General features: G+C 38.8%; 1 protein-coding gene and 1 long non-coding RNA gene across 4 annotated transcripts; one reads left to right on the top strand and one right to left on the bottom strand.

The window, feature by feature from the left end:
- Window positions 1-474: 474 nt before the first annotated feature.
- Window positions 475-6,598, bottom strand: LOC128863306 (uncharacterized). Of its 3 annotated transcripts, none has more exons than XR_008454591.1 (4): window positions 6,543-6,598; window positions 2,177-2,549; window positions 1,907-2,121; window positions 475-1,826 (listed from the first exon to the last, which is right to left on the bottom strand). It is a non-coding gene; the product is annotated as an uncharacterized LOC128863306 (long non-coding RNA). The 3 variants fall into 3 exon arrangements; XR_008454593.1 differs by having other exon boundaries at window positions 6,557-6,598; XR_008454592.1 differs by having other exon boundaries at window positions 6,226-6,587.
- A 6,745-nt stretch (window positions 6,599-13,343) lies between these two features.
- LOC128863376 (uncharacterized) lies at window positions 13,344-14,570 on the top strand. Its single transcript, XM_054102505.1, has one exon. The coding sequence runs from the start codon at window positions 13,344-13,346 to the stop codon at window positions 14,568-14,570; it is 1,227 nt and encodes a 408-aa protein (XP_053958480.1).
- Window positions 14,571-25,104: the final 10,534 nt, after the last annotated feature.

Below are 25,104 nucleotides of genomic sequence, written 5' to 3'. Positions count from 1 at the left end.
GTGGTGTGCGCCTTGATGTTGTCCCACAAATGGAGAGGCCTACAGTTTCAAGCCAACTCCGAACGGCAGATATTTTTATGAGGAGCTTTTTCATGGCAGAAATACACTCGGAGGTTTGCCATTGCCTGCCGAGGGGCGACCGCTATTAGAAAAATGTTTTTCTTAATTTGGTGTTTTCACCGAATGGTAGTCGCGCACCGACCCATTCGGCTACGGCGGCCGTCAGTATAGGTATAATATATTATAATATTGCAGCTAGCATCAGTAAACTTAGTAAATATAATTATTTCCTTTTATATTCTTTATCTATATTACTAACCATTTAAAACAATAGCCGAGGGCCTTGGCAGCCAATGCTTGTTCCTTTTTTTCTTACCTTTTAAGTGGAATAATTATTTATAATATTACTCTTTCCAATAAATAAATAAATAAAAAATTTGTTAATTATTATAAAATATATTTATGGCTGCATATTTGGTTTGTGTTTACATTGCAATAATCGAATCTACTCTTTCAGTTGGAGCGCGAAATGAGCTAGCAATTCGCCGGCACGACTTCCGTTTACAGTTACTGCTGACAAAAAGCGAATTTGCTATTGCTACCAACTGCTTACTGGTGCAAATGAACTCTTTTAACTCAATCCGGTTGCGCAATGCTGACATTTTTGAATTCATTTCATTTCATTTTTTAATATGAGTTTGCGTGGTATTATTATTTAGTGTAAATTCTAAGACTGCCTTCTGCACTTACATTGAACCCATTTTTATAATGAAACGATTACACAGGCCTACAAAATCTCGCTTCTTTACAGCTTCTAAAACCGCTATGGGTGTTTCCTGAAGGTTTTTTTATGCTGAAAACGAATATGACCTTGAAAATGCTCCAGCACGTCAGAATTTTTGGCAATTTGTGGTTAAATAGTCAAAAAATGCAGATTTTGGCCATTTTTTTAATTTGTTTTGAGCAAGGTAAAGTTTTTTTTTAATTTTCCACAACGGCATCGTAAAGTGCTACTTTTTAGCTTTAAGGTCCTTTTTTAAAAATATTTTTACGATTAATATAAAAAAAGTTATTCTATTTTGAATTGGAGACTTTTAGGTATGCAAATTCAACCTTTCTAACTCTCTAACGCCCCTGTAAAGGGCGAATTCAAAATAGTATAGCTTTGTTTATATTAATCGCAAAAATATTTTTAAAAATGGATTTTAAAGCTGAATACTAGTACTTTGCGATGCCGTTGTGGAAAATTAAAAAAAACAACTTTACCTTGCTCAAAAAAATATTAAAAAAATGGCCAAAATCTGCATTTTTTGACTATTTAACCTCAAATTGCCGAAAATTCTGACGTGCTGGAGCATTTTCAAGGTCATATTCGTTTTCAGCATAGAAAAACCTTCAGGAAACACCCATAGCTGTTTTAGAAACTGTACCTCACAGGACTGTGAAATATATCCGATACATTTTGGTACATAAACTTTATTTTTACTTAATTGTAAAATGTGAAAAATTGATGGGTGATATAACTTTTTAATATTTGTTTTCGTAATCAGGACACCAAATTACAAAGTAATTAGTTAAAATTATCGAAAAAGTTGTTTGGTTGTTGGCCTGTGTTATTAGCATCCGTAATCCCTTTCTTATATTCTTTCTTCAGCGTTGTTGTTCTGCAAGCCTATGATTCAACTCTTCCTATGCGTTGGTTCTACACTTCAACAGGCAGTTCCATTTTTACCTTTTTCGTGCTTTTAAGTGTTAATCTAACTGTACTATTTGGCGTCCAAATCAAGATTGACGGCCACAAGGAGACGTGGGACGAATGTACTGAACTATTACGAAGTATAATCGGTTAGTTCCGAAAAATTATTTTTCAAATGTGAGTAAAAATTTATATACAAATTAGTGGTACCTTATTTCCGATGCTTGTGAAACTCGACATGTTTTCGGGATCCGGCTCAGGTATCATATGATTTTCATTTGTTTTTGTTATATAGTACGATTTAAAACCAAGAGGGTGTAGATCACGTGCGGTGAAGACGAGTTCATACGGCGCTTTAGATTTGCAGAAATTCAGATTTTGCATTGGCGCTGGCACCGGTAAGAATTGTGTCTCAATCGTTACACCTGTGGTGGATCATTGAAACTTAAAGAGCTCAGTTGAAAGTCCCAACATACATACCATCAAAGTCCTTAACCTGATAATTCACATCTGGCACCGGTACGCGCACATAATCAAATATTGTTTGCGCCAATGGATTGTACAGAGTCAATATGAATTTGTCTGCCTGCTCCGGTACCTCGCACGAACTGATGTTTAGTAGCGTACAGGTTTGGAGCTTATGTTGCTTCGGTGGTGGCTCATTTGGGTTTCCGCGCCTTCAATACTGGATTCGGTCGCACTTCTGGCTACATCCGTATTCACAGTCAGTTAATTCGGTATTGCTCTAGTATTCATGGCCACTTGTGTTGTGTAAGTCCACAGCCATCGCTTGCTTTGTAGTGCCTGTGGAGGCTTCGGACTTGTTACGAGAAATCTGTATGAATTCATGTACCTAAAAATAATACAAAAACAATATAGACTTCAGAGGGTTGTGTGAGTTTGATTTTCATTCAAATACTGTTTTGAAAGTCTCAATTTAATTTTACGAAGTGAAAAAAACCAATAAATTCGAACAATGAAAATCGTTATTTGACCTTTACGCCTTGTCTGTTTGTATACTGCAGCTGTCTAGTTCAGAAGCGTCAAATATGGCTCGTGTACGACGGCATTTGCAATAATTATAAGTTTCCCTTTAAGGTGATTAATTTTGGGCCACCTTGCACAAACAACTCGAGGAAGGCACAAGCAAAGTCCTATTAACGGACTTTGATACAACGAAAAAAAAACAGAAACCTTATTATTTGCATAAGACCCGTCAGATGGGCTGGCCATATCTGCATATGACATATCTACTAAATTGGGCTTCTGATACATTCACCTTGTTTTCTTTTGTTTCCATGTACCAAATCTCCAATAATTTAACAATTTTTAAAGCAGGTAAATCTATAAAAATTATCGGGAGCTTAAGATTGTTGACGACGAGGCTTGTCCGCAGGCAACAATCTTTGCGTCAATTGAATCTTATACGGGAATAAATGCAAATCAATGCGGATAATTCGTTGTAAGCGGTCCGAGCAATGCCCAACTGCTGAGAACGGCGATTTTGGGATGTCCTTGGCGACGTCTCAACACTGGCCCATACAAGAGCAATATTCTCATCCGATCGCCTTGGTCGGTTTTGATTTGACCAGTCGAAAACCTCTCGTTCAAACGTTTAATGGCATTGTCATGGTATGTCATTAAGCGATCTGAAGTCTCTGTCAAAAGATACAGGGTTGCCAGATGGATCCGTCGAATATGGGCAACCCTGTACATACTGTCCTCGCCTAGGTTACAACAATGAATACCTAGCTGAGCAACACGACATCCAAATCGCCAACTACATCAAGCTTCAGCGTCTTAAGTGGGCTGGATATGATCTGATAATGGACCCAAACGAAATTGCATAAAGAACTACAATAGTAAGCGGTATGCGCCTTATAAAAGGGGAAATTTGGATTGACACAGCCAATGACGACGTCAAGATCTTTGGACTGAAAAACTGAAGAATGTTTGCAAAGGGTCTAGATTCTTGGTCGGAGTTATTGAGGGAGACCAAGTTTCAACACGGATAGTCACGACAACTACGAGGTGTGTTCAAAAAGTATAGCGAATTTTGAATTTTCAGAGGGTCATAACTGGTGACGAATCATGGGTTTATGTTTATGGTTTATGGCACTAACCAGGACCGAAAAAAGCGCGCCAAATTCGGTCGAGTGTAAGTGTTGCTTACCGTTTTTTTTGATTGCAGGGGCGTTGTGCATCATGAGTTCTTTCCACAGGGTAAAACGGTCAATAAGGAAGTTATGCGCGAAACAATCCGCCAGAAACGCCCGGATTTGTGGAGGAACAAAAATTGGCTCTTGCATCACGATAACGCCCCTGCTCACACATCATTGCTTGTGCGCGACTTTTTGGCCAAAAACAACACACTAATGATGCCACACCCACCGTATTCCCCAGATCTGTCCCCCTGTGACTTTTTCTTGTTCCCGAAACTGAAGAGGCCCATGAAAGAACGACACTACGCTACGATTGACGAGATTAAGACGGCATCGAAGGAGGAGCTGAACCAGATAAAAAAAAAAAATAATTTTTTGAAGTGCTTCGAAGATTGAGAAAACGTTTGCACAAGTGCATAATATCTCATGGGCATGATTTTGAAGGGGACAAAATAGATATTAATGAATAAATAAATAATTTTTGAAAAAACACAAAATTCGTGATACTTTTGGAACACACCTCGTATGATGATACTGTCCGCTAACAAATTGCAATATTTAAATAGTGCGCTTTTTTATTTCAGTTATCAAAATTTTACTTGGCTCTTTTATTTAGTGACAACTTTTTTTGTGAATGAACGCTAATACACAGAAACGGAGAGTTTCAATAAATATGAGAAAAAGCGATTTAAGGCTAAGTTAACATATACTTTACTGGAAAAAAGAAAACATTTCTTGATAAATAAAAAAATTCTAAAACAGTTTACAAAAGCTTACTTACTTACTTACAGTTTACTTTTCGATTTTTAAAGGGAAAATTGTGAAAACCCTTTCAGCCTTCGTTTGATTAGAGTACAAGCGTTCAATAATGAGTGTGACTGACACATAGATGGCGGCACTAGTACTAAATCAATATTTTTTTCGAAAGTTGGCAACCTTTTTAGGCTTACTGTCAAAATCATATGTAAATCCGACCATTTGTTTACAAGTTACAGTGCTTTAAGTGACGCTACTTTTGAGTTAAAAAAAAAAAAAAACGAATTCAAAGCAATTCCGTGTGCTGATTTATCATTGTTTTTTTAATGAAAAACAATACTGTTCAATGCCAGGAATGGCTTGAAAAACATTATTCGGACTCTGCTCCATCAAAAAGAAGCATTTGTTATTGGTATGCCGAATTCAAACGTGGTCGTACAGACACCGATGACATTCCATCTACTGGAAGGCCAAATGACGCTGTTATTCCGGAAAACGTTGAAAAAACACAAAATCATTATGTCCGACCGTAAAGTGAAAGTGAGGGAGATTGCTGACATTCTAAAGATATCAGCAGGCAGTGTACACACCATAATACACGAACATTTGGGTATGAAAAAGGTGTTTTCCAAATGGGTGCCGCGTTTGCTCACACCGGAGCAAAAACAACAACGAGTCGATGATTCAAAGAGCTGTTTGGACATGTTTACGCGCAATAAGTCGGAGTTTTTGCATTGGTACATCACAATGGATGAAACATGGATCTACCATTTCACTCCAGAGTCAAATCGGCAGTCTGCTGAGTGGCATGCAGCCAGTGAAAGCCGCCCAAAGCGACCAAAGACACAGCAGTCGGCTGGCAAGATTATGGCGTCTGTATTTTGGGATGCGCATGGAATAATATTCATCGACTATCTCCAGAAGGGGCAGACCATCAACAGTGACTATTATATTTGGAGCGTTATTGGAGCGTTTGAAAGACGGAATCGCAAAGAAACGGCCTCATATGGCGAAGAAAAAAGTGTTGTTCCTCCAAGACAATGCACCGTGTCACAAATTGGGCTTCGAATTGCTTCCCCATCCACCGTATTCCCCAGATTTGGCCCTCAGCGACTACAGGCTCTTCGCAGACCTCAAAAAGATGCTCCGTGGTAAGAGATTTGGCTCAAATGATGAAGTAATCGCCGAAACTGAGGCCTATTTTGAAGGCAAAGAAAAATCGTTTTACAAAGGCGGTATCGAAAGATAGGAAAAGCGTTGGAATGATTGTATCTCCCTAATAGGGGACTATGTTGATGAATAAAAACGCATTTTGGCAAAAAAATGTGTTTTAATTAATTACTCACACACATTATTGAACGAAGATATTTATGGTCGGCCCGCTAAAAAATATTGCTAAACTTATCACTTTCATTTTGCTATTGGTGGCCAAACGCGTTGCACTATGGGGCATCGCTAAGCTTAAAATAGCCGTTGTATTGAAAACCTATGGAAGAAGAACTATTTAGTTCAGCCGCTAAGAAAACTTGTTGTAGGTAGCTCAGAACTGGGCATGTAGGCTTGGCCGTACTTGCACGCACTCACTATTTGAAGTACTTCATTTTTACGCACCTCGTAACCGCATTTCTTCTCAAACGTTGTGAATTTATAACTTTGTATTTTCTGCATAAGCTTCACTCAAATTGAAAATGATCGAGCATATCAACAAAACAATTAACATTTTAAGGGCACCGCCGATGAGCTGCGGACTCCCGCAGAATGCATTTAAATTTATGTAGAGAATGCCAATAAAAAAATACTAAAGCAAAACCAATTTAAAACAGATAAAAATTTATTTCATTTAAGTCGCTGACGATATGCGTTTTTTAGTTTATTTGTGCACTTGTTGCAGTCAATTATATGTGTGTATGCGTGTGTTTCCTTCTCACCTTCGACCACTTACTTTATTCCACTTCTAAACCACACTCAACGAATCTCGGGCGCGCACTGAGCGCAAAACGTGTTTCGATTTGCATAAATAGCGGGTCAGCTGGACTTAGCTCGGAGATCGACTCAACTCGTGAAATTGAGTTAGAACGTGAGTCAAATTAAGCTAATTATGCCGAACACTCATTCCAATTGGTGATAGCAGAGTAGTCGCTCTGCGCGTAGCTAAGGCAGATAACAGCGCAGTCAAGTGACGGGTGAACCCTGTAGAGCTCTTTTTGATTACAAAGTTTTTGTATATTTTTGTACCATTCATAAACATTAAATGATATAAGCATTTCCTGAAACACGGAAACATCGTAAGTAGTCTTGGCATTATCAGGCCGACGCTTACCCCATTTAGCTGTCGTCGTCGCCGTTGCTGCCTACCTCGTTCGCTGTGTGAACTGCAGCTACTAAAGTTTTGAGTTATCGGCACAAACTTTTATTAACGGCTAGTGCAATTAACGCTAGTCATTTGTTGAAAATTTTAAAACTTGACACGACCGCTAGAAAATCACAATTTTGTTAGTTTATTATTATTATTATTTTTTAGATATGTATATCAAAATGCTTATATTTAAATATAGAGGAGTACCAGCAACATTATTGGTTTTAGATCCATCTGTGTAGATGAAGCTCCAGTTGTCTTGAGTATACTTTTCAAATTGTTAGCGAAATAGAGCTCTGTACTGATGTAGGCAAACGTTTATGGCTGATTTATTAAAGATCCACCAAGGATGACGTGATGGTTTGTTACAAGTTTTCGGAGGCAGAATATCTAATTTTTTTATGTTGGCGGTATTGTTTGAACCCAGGATCAACTGCCGGTGTGTCACTTATATGCCTAGCTTTAACTTAAGTTTCAAAAGCTACCACGAATGCCGTATTTCATTCATAGCTCACGAGATGAAATAAAATTTCGGAAAACCTTAGAGACGGATGACGACGGCATATGCGTATCTGCATGTATTAGTGCAACTGTCTGCTACATCTCTTGAAGGCACATATTCACTGGGCTTTTGATATTTATTTATTGCACACAAATATGTTTATTTCTGTTTATTTTTGAAGCAATCAAATTCATTGAGCTTATTGTTGCTGTTCCACTGCCTTACTGCTAATTCAGATGAATAATTGATAGGAATCGACACAAAGAGGAATGCTAGGCAGAGCATAAAACTAGTCATAGTCAATTTGAAGACACCCCTAAGTACAATAAGTTAAAAGGCACTGTAATAATAATGTTCTTAGAAACTTTTTAACGCTATATCTTTATTAGCACATTCTTTATACGTCTGCCATAGCGTCGTTAAGGGGAAACACCACTGTGAATGCGTGAAAATTAAGTGATTTTCATGAATTGTTTTTATAAGTAGGGATGATTATTTAAGGATCAGGCAAATTATAATATATTTAACATATATTCAACTATACTCACACAAATTTTTATTAAAAAATACAATATTAAAAATTACAAATGTTATTATGGCGTCTGGTGGCCATGATACAGCGGTGAAAATTCATCTGAAACCAAAAAACCCAAAAAAATTCTTTATCTATACATCAATGGCTAACGTCGTACGTCTCGGTTTGTTTTATTTTGTTTTGAGAAAATGGTGCAGATTGAAAAATGAGTTTGTGTTTTTACCCTTTTTTTGTTTTCGAAAGGCTTGAAGAAATATTAGTTTTTGGGATTTTTAAAAACCAAAATGTAAGACTGTAGCCAATACATGTTCAAAAATTAAAAAAAAAAAAAATAAAATCGGTTCACAAGTCTTCGAGAAATCAAGGCCAACGTGTTCAGAAAAGTCGTTTTGAGAAAAACGTTTTAAAAGTTTTCATTGGCCGTTGTAACTCACTACCTGCACTTATTGCATTGTGTAAATCACAGAGGTGTTCCCCCTTAACCTTCCTATACCCGCGTTAATTTTTGTAACACATATACCCGCGCACGGTCTCACAGACCGAAAGTTCAAACTACATAAAATATTAGTTTTTTCAAACAAAACTAAAAACAAATTTTTATTTTTCAATCCCTAGATGTAATAAAAAAATAAAACTACGCATTAAATTTGTATTCACTTATTTGATTGATTTTAAGTGATTAAGAAAAAAGCCATCAAACTCGATAATTTTTTCTTAAGTACTACAAAAACAAAACAATAACATATTTTTTTTATTCACATAAATAAGAATAAGTTATAATAACTTAAAAACACTTCTTGGACAATACATAAATTATAAATTATATTAGTTTTTAGTCTAGAAATAAAAAATCATGGCATATCGCAATTTATGTAAAAATCTGCCTTAAAAAGAAAGCTTACGCTTTTACCTCTTCAAAAAAAAACAACAAAAAATGCCTTTTCTAGCTTAAAAAATATTTATTTGCAATAAAAACGTCAAACTGTCTTATTCATTATCCTTACGGACACACTCAGGACGCACCATAATAGCATGTTCCAAACAAAAATACTGTCGGCATGAGAAGTCTCGGGACCATCTATTTTACATAATTCAGAGAGCCGAAGTTTGGTGGTTTTAGGCAAGGAACTGTTTAGAGCTCGACGTCGAAGTTGCGAGTTAATAAGATCGTACGACAAAGATTCAAGAAAGGCTCTGCGGTTAAGTTTCTTTCTAGGATTATTTTGTACATGTATTATGTATGAATTTATACCCGCAACATTCATAAGGCTATAGAAAATAACCATGGGCCATCTATTCGTACCTTGAGCAACATTATACGTTTCACACATTTTATCTACGGTGTCAACCCCGCCTTTCGTCATATTATAGTCCATTATCATTTCTGGTTTATTAGTAATATCATTGATTGCAACACCAGCATGCATGCTCGATATAAGAAGCCCATTTTTCCCCTTTTTGGGAGCATACGAAACAAGACTGCAGTTGCCACGGTGTCCGAACAAGCTGGATTTTTCCGCTCGTCCTCTTATCTCGGTGAATTGTTTGGGTAATTCTTTCTTATTTTTCCTTATTGTCCCAATAATGGTCAGTTTGTGTTTAGATTCAAGTTTATCCAGCAATGGGATATTAGTGAAAAAGTTATCACATGTGATATTCCGGCCAGAATTGTGAATACTTTCGCTTAGTCCTACAACTAATTCCATGGACGAGTTGTCAACTTCATATGGGCCACTAGGTTGCTTTCCTACGTAAACTTCCATTTTCGAGGTATAAAACATTTTGGCAGGCATAAATTTGTATACCATATTTATTTGGTTTTGAGGGGATGTACTGCCTGAAGCCATACCAAACAAACTGAGACACACTGTAGTATTTTTTGAAACGCGGCTACAACTTCTTCAAATAATTCCCTTATTGGAGCTAGTTTATCTACGGCAGTCCTTTCAGCTCGCCTAGCTAGCTAATAAATAAAATCGATTCGAGCTCATAGTTAATCGAAATATCTCCGGAGAGCAACCATATGTTTTGAATAAATCTTTAGCATTCAAGCGACTATTTCTCCTAACTGCAGCAAAAATTAAAAGCCCTAAAAGGGCTTCGATTTCTATGTTGTCTGTATAGGTACAGTCGCTTTTTCTTGAAAAATTAGGTTTTATGAGATCAATATGTTCATTAGTATACGTTACAATACGATTTATAACAACTTCAGTAAAAAATAATCTCCAAACCTCGCCTATTTCCTTCAAGATGTTTGCTTCTTTTCTAGGCCGTGGCAGTTGAGTGACTATATTCCTAGCGAGACGTCTTACACGATTTGACGGTGCATCATTATTCCACCTAGTGTGTCCATCTTTACCAAGATAAAATTCTCTATCATCTATCTCATTCAACTCCTCGTCGTATTCTTCATCATCTTCTTGCTCGGTATCATAACTTTCTACATCTGCTGCAACAAAGTCTTCAACGTCGCTGTCATTTTCATCCTCATAATCAGAAGTCGAATTTTCTTCCCCCAAAAGTAGTCTGATTTGCTCTTCATTCATTATAATATTAAAAAGTACCTGCAAAATAGTAAAAAGTAAAAAAATAAGAAAGAAACAAAAAACGAAATAACTGCTTTAACTTCACAAAAAATTACACATATACCCGCGTCGGTCTCACAAACCAATTTTTATAAAATTCACCAACACGCCTGTCTAGTGGAAACGCCAAATAAACACTAATATAGAGCTTGCAAGAAAAGCGGAAGCTAGCAGTAAATTCAAATTTGTAGAGTTTCTGGAAAAACAAAAATTTACGTAAAAACATTTTCTCGGTCTCACAGACCAACGCGCGGGTATAGGAAGGTTAAGCGCAAAAAGTTCATGAGGGATTTCATGTCAAGTGATCCAAGTATTTTGTACTGGTCGAGAAAAGAACGCACTCTAAGTGTGTCATCCCTCTTCTTGGGGCAAATAATAGTTAAAGCATTGAGCAATAATAATGTGTATAGTTACGCTGTTATAAAAAAAATGTTCTAAGCTCAGTGGCTCTAATAACTACAATATAAATTATAAAATTAGTAAAAATTTAACGAACAGAAAATTAGTGCCTTCTCAACCTTTATTGCCAGCAAAAACTCATTTACTGCAGTTCTCAGCAACTGAAGGTGGTTACATTTAAATAAATTACGACTCGCTTATTGTCACATCAATTCACAACACTAATTATTATTTTACCAATACCCTGATTTTAAAACAGAAATAGTTTTTTTTCTGTCGCCCACAGATTTGCTGTGTTCACAATAATAACAACGACATTAGATATTTTTACTTTTTTTTCTTTTTGGAAGTGAAACTTCATAGGCGTCGAGAGAGAATGGAGAGGCCATGCTACGTTTTGGGCATTTTCGTTCCGCGAGAAAGAAAAAAGATATAACGCAGAGGAAAAGGAGAGAGAGCTATACATTATAGATATCTTAGATACACTTTAGGCTATTTTTCCTGAGTTTTTTCTTGTGGTTGCTAGTTTCTAGTGAGAAATAACACTGCCTACTTTTTGGCATTATATTTGCTTGGTACCTACTATTTGGGGCGGTTTTTGGACCCAATTTTTTGACTTGTTTTTTTTTTTTGCCTACTGACGCTTATTTCCGTTTCCTGGCTGGTGCTTGTGGGTACTATAAAATGGTATCCATTCCGGCTAATAAACCAGATTGGTATTGCCTTGCGGTAATTTGTGCCGTTGTAGCGATCCTGGAATCGCTGCGTTTGTGCAGGTGATTAACACTCGGAGTAGTGCGCGTTGTTGCCACGATTTATGTCCGGCGCTTACCTACACCCGTCAACCCTTCTCCGTTTTTTGTAAATTTTGTCTATTTGTGTTATCTGGAAATGTTGTGAATTTATTTAGATATATATTCTTTCTCTCTTTCTCTCTCTCATTCTCTCTCGGGTTTCCCTCTATTTCTTTGTCTGCCTTGAAAGTTTCACTTCTGTTATGTGTACTAAGCTACACGCTCTTTTTTATTTTATTAAAATATAGTTTATACTACAATAAAAACCATATAACTTAAAGCTTCTAGCTTTGTATTGGCGCCAAATTTTTTTTACACCTGTTTTCCTCCTTAAGGAATCAAAATAAAGTAGAGCGATTCTATGCCAAGCAGTCCAAGCTGTTTGGACATTCTCGTTAATTGTTCTACAAAATTAGTTTGTTTTTTAGGCTTCAATATAATAAGAAGTGAACTTAAAATGTTTTGAAAAAGATTAATAATTTTCAGATTTATTTAGTGTTGAAAATTTTGGCGTTAAGTTTTTTAAGGTGAAGTATCTACGGTTCTTTTGATGATTAAAAACAAGTTTTTATTTTTTAGGTAAAAATATTCAGTAAAAGCTTTTTTATCATATTTGAAAAACACTACTCTATGATTTTGTGTTCTTGTTTTTTACGTTAATTACTGAAACTATGCTCAGTAATCCCTTAAATTTTTAGTGGGATTTCCATAACGTTTCGAATAAAATTCTTATACTCGTAGGAATCGTAATTAACAGTAATGGTAGCAAAACATTGCTTCAAACGGAGTTAATTTTTTTGAGAGATATGACAAAATAACATATTTCTGATTGGGGCGAGAGTCTGAGTAGCTAAATATAATATTTTATTTGCCACTAATTTTTAATAATTAAAAAAAGTATATATTTTTTTGTTGGTAGAAATAAAGTTGCGTTCTTATTAACCTTTTAATTTGACATAGGTTTCAAATTGATGTACATGCATTTTAACTATATGTATTCGATTCACCTTGGAAGTTTTGGCTCCTTTTAGCCGGTAAATGTCACTGTAAGGCAGTACAAAAAACAAAAAACAAATACACAATAAGGACTTATTTGCAAGAAAAAGCGAACTTGGGGGAACCTGTTATCCCTATAGGGCGCGTCCCCAGGTGATGGATAGGGGAACGCCTCCCAGATATGGAAGGTAGGAGAGTAGGTCTCCCGCGAACCACACAGGTCGAAGATGTAAACTTCGTTAAAAAAAACTCCCTCAACCCAAGGTGTGATGCGACCCGTGCCTATTGGGTGGGTTTGGCCGCCGGGGGACTAAATAAGGCTGTCTTCGTACGGAGCCCTCCTGATATCAGGCCGCCTCAGGTTGTAACGGTGGCCTTGCCATGGTATGGGGCGCTGCCATGGTCGACCGGATATTTCCCCTTTATCCTCTTTGGTCACCGCGCATGGCGACATGCGCAGCTCCCTTGGCGGGGCAGGTGACCGTACGAACCAGATGTAATGAAACCACAAAAACTTATAAATTCGGATGACGGGAAAACAAACACGGAACAAACGGACAAAATGACGGGAAAACATACCAACGCATCGACAGCACGGACTGATAAAAAACCAAACACGCGGACAGAACTACAGGACAAGCAAACAGGCAGACAGGAGGAAGCGACGGACGCACTTAAAAAACAGTCAGACAATTGGACAAGACGTACAAGCAAAGACGTACTGAGGATGACGGGGTCACCCTCAGAGGATGAGCTCTTGGCCTCCAGCCAAGAAACAGTTGAGGGCAAAGCTGTGGGCCACAGTACGCCAACAACTATAAATCAACCAACAACATCCGCTCAAGCCATGGGGCAAAAGCGTGGTAATAAAGGTCCCTCGAGGTATAAACTTTACCAGAGGTCTCTCGCTATCCTTGGCAGGATTCGGAAAAACGAGACCGAAGGTAAAGTGCATCCCAAAGATGAGACCGACAAGGCAAGATGTCAAAAGGTGGTTGATGAATACTTGGCATTCCAAGCCGCCAACAGGACAGATGCCAAAAAACGAAACCGCTCGCATGACGAAACTGGGAAGGTAACAAAGAAGCACAAGATATCGGATCAGGGTGCAGTTGCCTCCAAACCTATCAAGCGATTTAGTGAGGTGGCACGGGACCATCTCCAAATGGCATTGGTAGACGAAACCTCTAACCGCGGGAAACCAGTGCTTGACAAATGGTCAGAGATTGAGGCACGGTTGTCTCGCATAGTCGTTGACCATGTCATGGCAAACCCGGAGGGCCAAACACCAGGTTTCGACTCGGTGGAGGTAGTCCGCGGTTACCGAGTCATTAAATGCGATGACCAATTCTCATCGCATTTCTTGACTAACGTGATTGGTAAAATCCAGAACAGCTGGGAAGGCTTGAAACTCAAGCTAATTCCGGCTAGCGAGATTCCACGAAGGCCGAGGGCTCGCATCTGGGTACCAAACATGGAGTTTGATGCCAATCAACTAATCCCCTACCTTCAGGCGCATAATCGCTCGGTGCCGATGACAGATTGGTCGATCATCAAAGCGGAGGTTCCGCAAATGCACAGCAGGTCATTCCTCCTTCTATTTACAGAAGAGAGTCTGGAACCACTGGAGAAAGTGGGAAACAAACTTCAGTTTGGGATCAGGAAGACCCAGCTGAAGATATTCCGTTCTGCAAACCCGGAAGAGGAGCAGGATGAGGTCGATGGTGCCAACCAACTGCTGACTGGCATGCAGCTAGATGACACCGAGTCCGAAAAAGGAAACCAATAAACATGGGTTTAACGGTTGTCCAAATTAATCTGCAGCACTCACGGTGTGCAACGGACAACCTAACCGTTCTCCTGGCGGAGGAGACGGATAGAAGGTAATCCCAGAACATGTATTATATAAACGGATAGAAGGTAATCCCAGAACATATATTGTAGCTAAAAAACATTTAAACACATTTTTAATTCCATTATATAGTTCACAGGATGTGACGGCTGTTGAGGTGGAAGCCACTGACGGAGTCAGAATAACGCTTGCCTCTATATACATGGCACACGAAAGACCAGCACCGCCTGGGGAGGCTCGTAAACTTGTGCAGGAAAACCCGAACAAAACCCTGCTTCTCGGATGCGATGCCAATGCAAGGCATGCCCTATGGGGAAGCTCCGAAACAAACGACCGAGGTGAGTCTCTTTATGATTTCATAATTAACACTAACTTGTCGGTATGTAACAGGGGTAACACTCCCACTTTCACCTTTCCAAGTACGGAGTACTTCAGGGGATGGGAGGAAGTGATCGATGTTACCCTAATGTCTGAAAGCAGCTCTGTAAGGTTAGACAATTGGAGGGAGAAATCCACTAAGAACCAACTGGAAAAGGTTCAGAAACATAGTCAAGAAAAGGATAGGAGAGATTCCCATCCACAAAATCACTCTCACCGAAAACCTTGAGAGTAGGGTCACAACACTGGAGAAGGCATTTAGTAGGGCCTACAAAACGTCCTGCCCCATAAAATTTAGCGAAAAATCCCATCCCCTTTGGTGGAGCAGTGAGCTCTCAAAACTAAGGGAAAAATCTAGATCAACGTTCAACCTCAGCTACTCGACAGGAAATTGGCAATTGTACAAAGAGAGTCGGAGACAGTACAAGAAGGCAATTAGGGCCGCCAAGAAAGAGAGCTGGAGCGAATTTTGTTCGTCAATCGAATCCACCAGGGATTCTGCCAGGCTTAGCCGTGTTCTGTCCAAAGATCATTCAATGGCTTCTTGGGTCAAGAAGCCTGATGGTACTTGGACAGCTACGACAGAGGAATCGCTAGAACTTCTGCTAAACACGCATTTCCCGGGGTGCAGCGTCTACGAAAGTGGAAGGGGAAGTATCAGGCGGAGCCAATATAATCCACAGCACCTCGCAAAAGAAATAATTACAAAGGAGAAAGTTGCATGGGCAATTAAATCTTTTTCACCTTTTAAATCTCCGGGGCCAGATGGGATCATCCCAAAGATGTTACAGGAAACCTTGGACTGTATCCTACCATGGCTAGAGGAAATTTTTAAAGCGTGTTTAAACCTAGGTCATATTCCAGATAGTTGGAAACTAGTCAAGGTCGTCTTCATTCCAAAAATAGGCAGGAGGGGACATGAATCAGCGAAGGACTATAGGCCAATCAGCTTTTCGTCTTTCCTGTTAAAAACCTTTGAAAGACTTTTGGATATATATCTTAGAAGCTCTTTGGAGAGTTCTGGTATATCTACTGCACAACATGCGTACCTTAAAGGCAAATCTACGGAGACAGCGCTTCACGAGGTAATCCGAACAATAGAGGGCTCTCTAGAGAACAAACATTATACCATGGCGGCATTCTTGGATATAGAAGGCGCCTTTAACAATGTTAGTACAGATGCGATCCAACGGGCGTTGATAGACTTAGAGGTGGACAATTGCATCAGTAATTGGGTCATCTCTATGCTAGAAACCAGGATCATCAAAGCTAATATGGGTAATATCAGTATAACCAAGAAGGTCCACAGAGGCACCCCACAGGGGGGAGTATTGTCTCCACTTCTCTGGTTATATGTTATTAGCAAAGTCTTAAGAAAACTTAATAGAGGTGGGGTAAAAGCGATGCGGTACGCTGATGATGTGGTGCTAATGGCGTCAGGACTGTGTCCTAATACGATCAGTGGGATCATCCAAAGGGCATTAGGCGAGCTTAACTCTTGGGCCACAGGCTGTGGCCTAGGTTTAAACCCCCGTAAAACAGAGCTTATGCTTTTCACCACCAGATATAAGGTACCAACTTTTACCCTACCAAATATTAACGGACAAACTCTGCCACTATCACCCAGCGCAAAGTACTTAGGGGTAATTCTGGACTCCAAACTAAGCTGGAAATTAAATGTTGAAGAACGGGTAAGGAAGGCAGAAATTGCTTTATATGCCTGTAAACGTATGCTTGGAAGAAGATGGGGTCTTCAACCTAAGCATACACTATGGCTGTATAAGACGGTTATACGACCTATTCTATCGTATGGTTCGGTAGTTTGGTGGAAGGCTCCAGGGAGAGAGTACAATACCAAACTACTCGGCAGAATACAAAGATCAGCATGTGCAATAACGGTCGGTGCAATCAGATCATGTCCTAGAGAGGCTCTCAATGCACTGACACACGTTATTCCAATAGACCTACATATTAAGAAGACGGCAACCATGAGTGCATTTAGGTTAAACGAAGCGGGCCGCTGGAGAGAAAAAACGTATGGTCATGCCAGTCTATTATTGCGACAAACTCAGTTAACCTCGGAGAGGACTGACTACATCGTCCCGACGGTAACTTTCAATAGGAATTTTGCCACTCTCTTTCCAACTAAGGAAGAATGGAATAAGGGATTCTCTCTAAACAACTTCGACACTACAGTCTATACGGATGGAAGTAAAATGGGCTGCGGTGTTGGAGCTGGAATATATTCTCACAGACTTAAAATTGAGAAATCTGTGCGTCTCCCTAATACCAGCAGTGTCTTCCAGGTGGAAGTACTGGCAATTGGGGAAGCCTGTAGGTTACTAATCGCAGATTTCTCTTTTAAGGGTAATATTGCTATTCTTTCGGATAGCCAAGCCGCAATCCAGGCGGTGGACGCGACTATAACAACCTCTAAAGTGGTGGAGCAAAGTAGGAGTAGCCTCACCAACTTGGGTGAAAACCACAGAGTAACCTTAATTTGGGTCCCGGGACACCGGAGCATAGAAGGTAACGAAAAAGCAGATGAACTGGCAAGAGGGGGATCTGCCATTAACGCTCTTGCAGAATCGGTACTCACACCATTAGGTGCAGTCAAGAGCACAATTTCCCTAAAATACCTCCGAATCGCAGACTGTAGGTGGTCCAGACGAAATGCAAAATTAGCAGAACGTTATGGCCCACCTACAATCTCAAGCAATCGTCGGCATTAATAAGAATGAAACGACGGGACGCCTGGAGACTAACGGCAGTCCTAACTGGCTTCTGGTCTATCGGAGAACAAGCAGCCAAAATGGGTATCCCTCACAATACATACTGTCACAGTTGCACACAACCGGAGAAAAAGGAGACAATCTTCCATTTCCTCTGTGTATGCCCTGCCCTATGGAAGGACAGAATGTTAACCCTGGGCCAACCGCTGTTCGAGAATCTCGAACAACTATCTGGCTTAGACGTTAACAATCTAATAAGGTTCCTTAACCGCACAGACTGGATATAGTTATGCTGTAAATAACCGTTAAACAAGTTGGTAACGAGGATGTGGCAACAAAATGGTGCGGAAGCGCTAGTTGGATTCTGGAAGAATCACCACTTTAACCAACCAACCAACCATGGTTAAAGACATTTCGGTAATCAATAAAAAATTAAATAATAGAAAAATTGATATAAATCAAATTAAAATTATTACAATGGCGCCTCGCAGGGAGGTTTTGCCGTACAATCTTAAGGATGTGATAATCTGTGCAGCAAATGGAGGGAATCGAAGGCATGCTCATGCAATGATTCCAGTGGCGGCAGATAAAAATAAACTTTCAGCAGGCACAAAAATAAGATACAATAAAAATCACGTACAGAAAAGTTTGCCTTTATTTGGAGCAATATATAGTCGCTCCCACCACCACATACACTTCCTCATTCATCATTCGTCACTATAGGGAAAAGATGTTTAATGGTGTGCCCAATATCAGCCCGTTAGCCGGCTCTCAGCGAATTTGACGGAATCAGCGGTTGGGCTGACGTAGCAGAAGTTATGAACCGGTTTGCTTACGAAAAAACTAAAAATGTGTTGTTGAAGTGGTTGAGCATTCCCACTGAAATAATCCTAATTAGTGACCAGCATCGTTTTACTACCACTGTCCTTAAGTGATGATGTTTTTTGTTTTTTTTGTTTTGTTTTTTGTTCAAAGCAGATCCATTTAGTGAGGTCCAAGTATAGCAGTAAATTCTTTATCCCGATGTCTGAGATCTCATTAATTTGCTACAAGAAAGGCTTACCGAAGGAACGGACATTCACATAGCAAGCAGTGGAAGAGACTTTCCTTCCCCTACTTTCCAATGGCCTGTAAGGGTAGCAGTGATGCGTGAGATGTTTTGCCGAGATCGTCCTAACAGATCATTCGTCCTTTGGATTTTGTACGACGGCCATATGTTTCTTGTTGTAATACATGTGGTTAATTGCTTCATCTTCTTTCGGCTAAAGCATGATAGTGTGAGGCAGTGGATGCTTTTAATGAGTTGAGTGGGGTGGATTCTGCCACTGCCTCTGCTATTTCTAGTGTCGAACCTTTTCTTGCTAGCTCATCCGCTATCTCATTACCCCCTATGTTCCTATGACCGGGGAATTTCGGCCGATTTATGCAAAAGAGTGGTCGAAAATTGGGTTCAACGATTGGACTTCGTAAAACGTGCACGCGGTGGTCATGCAAAAGAAATCGAATTTCATACTTAAATGTATATGTTCAAACTCGATAATAAAAAAAAATTATTTAAAAAAGTCAAACCGTTTGTGTTTTATTCAAAAAAGTTCAAAAGTTGAAGCGCTCTTACTGAAAAACCCTATACCTTCGAAAAGAACGAAGTTATTATTATATAAAGTTTCAAAGTTTCTCAAAGTCAGCTTGTGCATATTTACTCAAGTGTCTTTCGGTGTTTGTGCATTAAACACACGTCTAACTATTTAATAAAATACGAGGATAAATGTGAATCTATACTCGTATGCATGTGTGATTAAATTTTGTACGCACATTTTCACAAACATATGCACATATATATCGGGTGTTTTTTAACCATATCAGTTAAATTTTTAATGATTTATCAGAAATATCAACACAGTTTCCCATTCTCAGCCGCCAAACCATCGTTATTGATATCGATAGTTCTGATGAATCTAATAGAAAAACCCCCCTACATATTAAACAGATGTTGTGCCAGACTTTGTTGGTAAATATTTGCATAGAAACTATTAAGTAGATCAGTTAAATCAACGTTTAACTCTGTATAAATAAATATGTGCGTGTACATATTTGTGTATAAACAAAACAACTTTACTTAATTTTGAATATTACCTTAACCAATTTAAAAATTACTTTAATCAAAATTTAAAATTTACTTGGTAAATAAAAACAAAAAAGAAAGTATTTGGTATTCACTACAAAGAAATAAATGCTTCAAAGCGAACCACTCCCTGTGACATAGAATTTTGGGATATCCGTACATTTTAAAAATGTTTAGTTTTCCTACGCGTTCTTTCAACAATTATTGCTGCGCTCTGATCACGGCTCTTCAAAGCACGAAAGAGTGGAGGGATAAATACCACACTGGCAGCGTGCACTGTATGCCTTGTAGAGAAGGCTCACAGCTTGATGATAGAGTAGGAGGTCCCGTACCGCGATAACTCTTCCAAAATTATGATATTTTAACCCTAAGGGCATAGCCACTTCTATGGAACTTAAAAATGGGATCATTGCTTTAAAAAAGCGTACATCGGCAAATGTGACTTTAAAATGTGTAGGCACTGACATTAATAAAAGCCAACTCTTGAACTCTTTCTTTAATAATGCCGATTAGCACGAGAGAGAAATGACCGCTGCACTTAATGGACTTAGTGCACAGTGGACTTAGTGCATGTATGAACTTCTAAGTTTATGACTTTCTTATAATTTCATGTTCAATAATTTACCATTCAATTGTTGGTTGTGATGGTACGGATGCATACTTTCTGAAATATTTTTACAAATCCTCAATCGGATTGCAGTCGGGAATTTGGAAGCTCTCTACACCAGTTTTGAAATTTAGTCACTCAGCTTCTACTTTTTTGGACGTTTGCCGTTCCGTTTGGAATATGAATTACACGAGATAAGTGGTCTTATCTAAATAATAAAGGTACATAAATCTGTAAAATGTGCAAATAATTAAAATTCACGTTCAAGTGAGCCCTTCTAATACGTCTACCATATAACTTAACCTCACTTATATTTCCATTTTTCATCAATTTTTCGAAGTGATTTGTTTTTAATTATCATAGCTTCGATCCTTTTAACAATGCATTTAGGTAGTTGCAATTGCCAGTCATTCGCCACTGCTTTGGATACTTTCTCACAATATTCTTTCGGCGACGTTTATATAAAAACAGGTTGTCTGTAAAGTCGGTTTATTGACGATAGTTTAACGTGACAACGTCATAAGAAAATATTGATGGAATGGTTGCAATTTTCAAAGCAAAATTATAATTTTATTTGTTTGATAGATATTTTGTATGGATATAGAGAAGGAGGTAAATGGAATCACAATGGAATAGGTCAAGTTACATTTACACAAAAGTGAAAAATGACGAAACATTTATCAAATTCATGAAAGATATCTTAAATTTCGATTGTGCATCGGACGTTAATAAGTCAACAACACTAAGAGGCACCATCATCGATTTGACTTTTTCAAGACACATTACACTCGAAACACCCCCTTTCATTTCCTACTTTTCCTATCATCTCCTATTCTCAACAGGGAAATGGTTCATTACCATGCACACAGGAAGAAGGCATATGCAAATACAAGTATGTGAATTTATATACACATGCGCATATACATACATATATATGCTCGCTCAAGTAGGAGAGAGCCAGATGCCAAACGTTGCCGAACGCGGGGACCGATTGCGCCTCTTTGTCGTTCGTTCCGTGCTCTCGCTTGCACTTCAAGCAAGGTAACGCCGCATTTTTTGGTGCGTGCAGCCAGCTACATCGAATTGAAAAAAATGTGGCGTTTCACTCAAAGTTACAAAAGATGATCAACCACCAGCATTTTTTCCTGCAACAGAATTATTACCTATGTAATAATTTTGCACAATGAAATTCAATGCCCAAACCAAAAAGAAAAAATATTTCTAACCTTTAGAAAGCCGATTTTAAAAATATTTTTGCATTTTATAATAAAATAATGTAGGAAATTATAATTCGGAATTTGTTTTTTTAATTTTTTATAAAGTGTTCGCCTGCATTCATAGCCGTTAACTTCGAACTCCTTTACTTAGGGCTATCGAGTGTGGCGCAACTATCCACGCTAGTATTGACAATTACACTTCGCAAAACAGTCTCAGGTGGTCCACTCAAGGTGACATTACCCTACTTATTAAAATATGGGAGTGCTCTTCAAGTTAAAAAGTTACAGCAATTCAAAATATTGTTGAGAATTTTGTTTAACTCATCGTCTAAGTGCTCGTACAGGTTCTTGGAAGGGTGGTTCTAGAATAAAACAGTTTATGACGTCCGTGTGACACTCAGATTGATCTCAGATCAGATTCAAATCTCAAGAAACCGGCTCTGTTGAGGATAGAAAAAGGACGTTCTCAACAATTAAGCATTCATAAATTGACTTTTTGGCATATTTTACCTGTCAAAGGGCTCATAAGGGACACTGATGAAATGATGTCTTGTTTTGTCAAGCGTCGTATTTTAAATAAACCTGAAGTAGTCTAAATTTCTACAATACATTTTTGATTTTAAATCAACATCTAAGTGCAGCGTTGGCGATGGAACAATGAGTTGTATGAGCTTTACGTTGACCTAAATAAATTAGCGAATATTTACAAATGCTCCGGTCCTGAAAGTATTTGAGGCGGTACCAGCTGGTGGTAGCAGAAGAGAGAAAGGCTTCCTCTTTGTTAAAAATATCCGAATAGCTTTGTTAAACGCGTAAGCGGTAGCGCACCTACCAATTGAAAAGTAATGAGCCTTCCCGCGCGGAGTGTCTGCCAAGCGATCAACCGAATCGGCTGGTGCGGGAAAATGATCGTTGGATCTTCCCCTTCCACTAGAAACCGGTCTCAGTTCGCTGGCAACAGCGGTGCAGTCAACATCGCTCTGCGCGTGAAAGCCGTTTTAAAAGTGTGTTAGGATTTTGCAGTGGCGAAAATGCAGCGATCGTTGGAGCAACGTTACTCGATCAAATTTTGCGTAAAGCTAAACAGTTTGTACCTCCAGGAAGCACTGTAAACGCGGCATTTTACAAAGAAGTGCTCCTTCGGCTGAAAAACCGCGTCGCCCGGGTTCGGCCCGACCTCGTCAACAATTGGACCCTTCATCACGACAATGCGCCGGCGCACACCGCCTTCCTCTGCACCTCTGCATTGGCCAAGATGGGGGTTCCGGTGTTTCTCCACCCTCGCTACAGCCCAGACCTGTCCCCTCCGGACTTCTTCTTGTTCCCGCGCCTGAAAAGAAAGCTGAAGGAGAGGCGTTTCGACTCCATCGAGGCGATTCAAAAAACTGTGACAGCCGAATTGAACGCGATTCCGGCGGATGAGTTCAAAAAATGTTTCCTGCAGTGGATGGACTGCTACCGGCGGTGTATTGACACTCAAGGATCCTATTTTGAAGAATATTTGTTGTATAAGCCAAAAGGTTTAATAAACTGCTTAAAAAAATAAGGCTCATTACTTTTCAATCAAATCTTGTATTACGTTCTTAATTTTCACTTAGTCGCCCTAGAGGAAATCTCTAAGCTGGGTGTGACTTTTGATTCAAAACTTTTGTTTCTAGATTATAAACAAACAAATAAATAAATAATGTCAAAATTCTAAAAACTCGTGTATCGAATTGGTGCGAGTCGGTAGGACGTACAATTGAGGACGTACACCAACAAGTGCATAAATCACACAAAGGTTATTACGATCTGAAAAAGCAGAAATGTTTTGTGGCTCTGCTACTTTCTCATTTGATGACTTATGGCACTAGACAGAAACTGGCAAAGTATGTTCTTACTTGCGAGCACTTAATCTAAATTTTTCAGCAATTTGACTTTCGGCGCGTGTTTCATGTTGTTGTTACAGTTGCAGTGTGGTTGTTGTGAGTTTTAAACTGCACGCTTGTTTGAAAAACTGTTCCTAAAATTTTCAGTAAGGTTAGTATTTAATTCTATTCAACTTGCGTGACATCTGTATGGGTGAGCATAAGTTTACTTGTTCATACAATTTCTTGTATAATTTAAGTTAATGGGTGCGGGGTGCGCTCGGCTCAACAAAGATGAAATACAAGGTGGTACAAAATGAACCATCCTATGGGAAAATTTAAAATTTTTGCTAATCATGTTCCACACTCGTGAACTACTTATAGACAGCTGCAGTATACAAACAGACAAGCAATGGAGCGGGTAAAAGTGCAGACCCGATGCAGGCTGGCTTTGCTTGTTTGGCGTCGATAACTGGCAAAAATGAATAGAATAAGCAAAAATGAATAAAACAATACTGAAATATACGAAATTTGCTTCAAGCGCTTGAAGTACGGCGAAGTTTCAAATAGCTCAATGTTCTATTTGGAGCGCTTTTGCCAAAAGGAATTGAATACCTCAAAGCCAAGCAAAACCAGTACAGCAATCAAAGCCAGCCTGCATTGGACCAACACCTTAAAGGTCAAAATAAAGATTTCTATCACTCGAAATCACTTTTTAATAAATAAAAAAGTTATTTAATTACAAAATCGGATGATTAATTGTACACCGAAAGATTGATTGAAATCGAAATATAAACCTTTACATTTTCTGAATTTTTTCAGAGCTAAAAGTTAAAGCTTAAAACCTACTCTCACATTTATTAAAGATTAATCAGAAATTGATGAAATTTGTCTTTTTAAATTATTTATTTCAGATATGCAAACTGGATGCGACAGGATGGCATTGTCAACATAAGCTACAAGCTGCAGAAGAGATCGTGGGAGATTATCAATGGGGTTTTAGAATCGGACGTTCAGAACACAACAGATCAATGCTTTATTATGCCGCAAATATTCAAAAATGTCATGAGTTCAACATTAATTTACACTTTCTCTTTATAGACTTTCTCTGTTTAGACAAGATGAATGAAGAAAAGACGAAATACATGACAAAATCCTTTCATGATAGTCACATCAGAATCGAAAGTTATATTTTTGAGCTCATACAAGAGTTTAGGTACTTCGGTGTAGTACTCAGCATAAATAAGGATCCGTCCTTATCAATATAAGCCCGTATTCAGGCCGCTAACAGAGCATATTTTGGTTATATTCTCAGAAAAATGTTCGGCCCTATACGATCAAAAGACGGTACATACCGTAAACGGTATAACCACGAGCTCAGTATTTTAATCGCGAGACGAAATGTAACGCGGTTTATAAAGTCACCAAGATTCCGGTCGTATGGACATGTCCTAAGAATGAGCAGCGAAAGAGCGACCAAGAAAGTTTTTGAAGCACATCCTAAAGGAGCAAGAATAAGAGGCCGGCTAAGGCGACGGTGGTTGCAAGACGTAGAAGACGATATGAGA

Source organism: Anastrepha ludens, chromosome 5 (genome assembly GCF_028408465.1).
Source record: "Anastrepha ludens isolate Willacy chromosome 5, idAnaLude1.1, whole genome shotgun sequence".
NCBI classification, from domain to species: Eukaryota; Metazoa; Arthropoda; class Insecta; order Diptera; family Tephritidae; genus Anastrepha; species Anastrepha ludens.
The sequence above is the reverse complement of the archived record's forward strand: the minus strand, read 5'-3'. Positions and strand labels throughout refer to the sequence as shown.

Excerpts from the sequence above, each read along its gene's own strand:
- LOC128863376 (XM_054102505.1), top strand. The coding sequence starts at position 13,344 with ATGACGGGAAAACATACCAACGCATCGACAGCACGGACTGATAAAAAA.